This window comes from Pundamilia nyererei, unplaced genomic scaffold, assembly GCF_000239375.1.
Source record: "Pundamilia nyererei isolate P.nyererei 1_Seehausen unplaced genomic scaffold, PunNye1.0 scaffold00324, whole genome shotgun sequence".
Taxonomy (NCBI): domain Eukaryota; kingdom Metazoa; phylum Chordata; class Actinopteri; order Cichliformes; family Cichlidae; genus Pundamilia; species Pundamilia nyererei.
The window spans coordinates 1-3,110 of NW_005187725.1; the positions used below are offsets into that span (position 1 = coordinate 1).

At 50.6% G+C, this 3,110-nt stretch overlaps 1 protein-coding gene across 1 annotated transcript in view; it reads right to left on the reverse strand.

The window, feature by feature from the left end:
* Positions 1-3: 3 nt before the first annotated feature.
* Positions 4-3,110, reverse strand: part of alkbh1 (alkB homolog 1, histone H2A dioxygenase) — a gene marked incomplete at its 3' end in the record, with an annotated part of 4,402 nt that continues 1,295 nt past the window's right edge. Inside the window, exons 2-6 of the mRNA XM_013915563.1 lie at positions 2,548-2,656; positions 1,877-2,039; positions 792-882; positions 466-659; positions 4-388 (exon numbers count right to left, since the gene is read on the reverse strand). Of these exons, the coding sequence (XP_013771017.1) occupies positions 4-388; positions 466-659; positions 792-882; positions 1,877-2,039; positions 2,548-2,656 (942 nt within the window). The remainder of the gene's footprint in view (positions 389-465; positions 660-791; positions 883-1,876; positions 2,040-2,547; positions 2,657-3,110) is intronic.

Below are 3,110 nucleotides of genomic sequence, written 5' to 3' on the forward strand. Positions count from 1 at the left end.
GCTCTCTCCATCATCGTATCCGTCCGTCTGTCCAGTGTCCGTGGTTTGGTGAGAACGGGGAGTTTCTGGAAATTTCTGTCCAGGTGCCAGCACCTGTCTGACAGTGACATTCACTCTGGAGCTCTGGATGTACCTGGAGCAGACAGCCCATTCCTCCTCGGACACCGGCTCCACCACGGAGCCTTCCTGTGGTGGGGGGGTCTGGATGCTTCCCCCCGTCTCTAATGCCAGACGCCCCGGAGGTGCGGGGAGGATTCGTGGGACTGCGTGGTACAGAAGGCGGCTGGGCCCTGACATCACCATCACGTCCCCACTGTGCATGAGCATGGCTGTGGGGGGGTCCTGTCTGCGGGGGCCGCCCAGGAGAAAGATGGCTGACTGACCAAAACTGTAAAGACAACACGGAAAAACAGGGAATTCAAACATGTCCTTCGCATAACGACGGTGAAAAAACAAGCGTCCCACCTAAACGACAGCAGCGGTCGAGTGTGGTCCAGCTCCGACTCGTCCACGTGGATTCCCAGAGAAGAGTCTGATCGGTAATAGTTGAGGATTCCCGCTTCCGAGATAAAGCCAGGGAAGCCGCAGGCAGCTGTCATGTGAGCGGAGAGGAGGTGGAGGTCACGTGGGAAAGGAGTGTGACTGCTGGGAGAGTACGTCTGCAAACAGGAGGGGAGGAGTGAGATGAAGAGAAAGGGCACCACAACAGACCGTGGCAAACGTTTGCTCTGAAACCGTCCCCGCCTGTGCTGCTGGAGGAGCAGCAGCGAAGAGGTGAAGCAGATTCTCACCTTTGTGTCCCAGTTGTAATGATAGCCCAGCGTGACCCAGCGCAGCCGCTCCAGGAGAGTCCGCGCTTCTCGTTTTCCAGCCGGAGAAGATCTGCGGATCAAAGTTTTACATATTGTGTTATTTCTTAAATCGGTAGATCTGGAACACATCGCATTGTTAAATAGTCTGGTCTGTTCCTGTACTGGAGCAACTGTAACCCACATAATTTCCTTAGGGATCAGTAAAGTATGCTGATTCTGAAATAGGTTAAAGAGGAAGACGAGGGCACACAGTTTGTTCAAAGATCTGACAGCAGCTGAGCTCCCCAAACCTGCAAACAACAGCAGACCTTAAAACAGCGCCACCTGGTGGCACTGAATTCATTAGACACTGCAGCAGTCGAGCACCAAGGATTTTCAGTAATTAAACACTTGAGTTGCTTTTCCTTGCATAAAATAGGAAACAGAGGCTCCGAGGTTTTGTTTGCACTCTCATAAACACTAACCCTTCCTCACTTTTTCACTTCACTCTCAGCTTTCACAGCAGAAGGTCACAAAAAGCAGCTGCTTGACACCAACGATGGCAATACGAACATCAGGTTAAAGAAACAATCTGCGCTCCTGTCAACATCAGCGGAACGTCAGGTGAATGTCAGAGGAATTGTCGGGGGAACATCAAAGGAACATTTGGGAAAAATCTGAGGAACATTGGAGAAATGTCTGAGGAACGTTCGAGGAACATTGGGGGAAGATCAGAGGAATGTTAGAGGAATGTTGGGGGAAGATCAGAGGAATGTTAGAGGAATGTTGGGGGAGAAAAAGCGGCATTTTAAACGGGGTCATTTGCATAATTTGAGGATTTGGAAGAAGCGAAACGGTTTGAAAATCAGCTGTAAACTCAGAGCTCTGATGGTCTTTAGCCATGCTCAGACCGCCACCTCCAAACACGCACACATGACCAGGCGCAGATACACCTGAGCAGCTGGTGGCTGTGGTGGCGTCGCAGTGACCCCTGCTGGTAGTAGACTGTTTACCTTCATCGGGAGGTCGAGCTCCTCCTGCTGTGACCTGTGCAGCACGTACCTGTACACACCTGTGAGTCTCACCTCAGGCTGTGCACGCTCTGTCCCCAGATGTCCTGAGTCTCTAAGGGGGACATGTGCATGTCCAGGTTGCAGATGTTTGGTTTCTGAGGGTAAATCTTCAGACACTGTCGGAGCCAGAACGGCTGCGTGCCGCGAAGGAATGGATCGGAGATGAAGATGAACCCTGGACGAGGAAGAGTACAGAATCATCATCATCATCATCATCCTCGTGTACCCAGAGCACTAAACTCGGTCCAGTTCATGGGCCATCTTCAGATGAAGCATTTGTTACCTGCTTCAGATGAAGCAGGTAACAAAGACATAAAGCAGCTCGTGTGTTCAGCAGCAGGCCACAGCAGAGTGAATGCAGAGCATCGTCTTCATCCAGCGAGGACTCACTGGATGAAGACGATGCTGACATTACGTTCCCAGTGGAGAGCCAATCAGAACTGTCCATTACAGTCGAGACCATTCTACTGAGCTAGACTAAAAACACTTCAGTTCCTGAAACATGGAAAAATGAGACCAACTCTCAGTAACCTGCCTCAGAGCCGGCTTCTCCCTACGCTTTACCTCACAGTACGAGGCGCCGCGAGGCAACTGTCGCTGTTATTTGGTTCTTTACAGCCGGACTGAATTGAACCAGACCGCACGCATCCAAACTTTATTTAAACTCTGACGTGAGCGTGTACCTGGGTGTCCTCGCAGGCCGAAGGCTCGCCACTCTCTGACGGGCTGTAATCCGACTCTAGTGGCTTCCACATCGCTCACCGCGGCGGTGTCGAGGTTAACTGGAACAATCTATACACACACACACACACACACACACACACACACACACATCATTAGCAGACGTCAGGGTTGTAAAATCATTTTCACTCAGGTGCTGTCTGCACCTGTTCTTCAGCAGACCTGAACCAGTCCACCTTCAAACTTCCCTCTGTGACACACAGTCATCGGTATGATCGATGAAATAATCGATCCAGGTGAGTTTGATCAGAAATGAAAGTGGACAGATGAGGGCAGGTGGAGGTAACCTGTGGAACTGTTCACTTTGTTGGTCAGAGAAGTCAAACTTCAAACTAGGGCTGCTCAATTAATCGAATTTTAATCACGATTACGATCTGGGCTTTCAACGATCATTAAAAATGACAGAGCCGATTATTAGCCCCTCCCTCATTTATCCGCGACACCTTAAAGGCCGGTCCGTGAAAATATTGTCGGGCATAAACCGGTCCGTGGCGCAAAAAAGGTT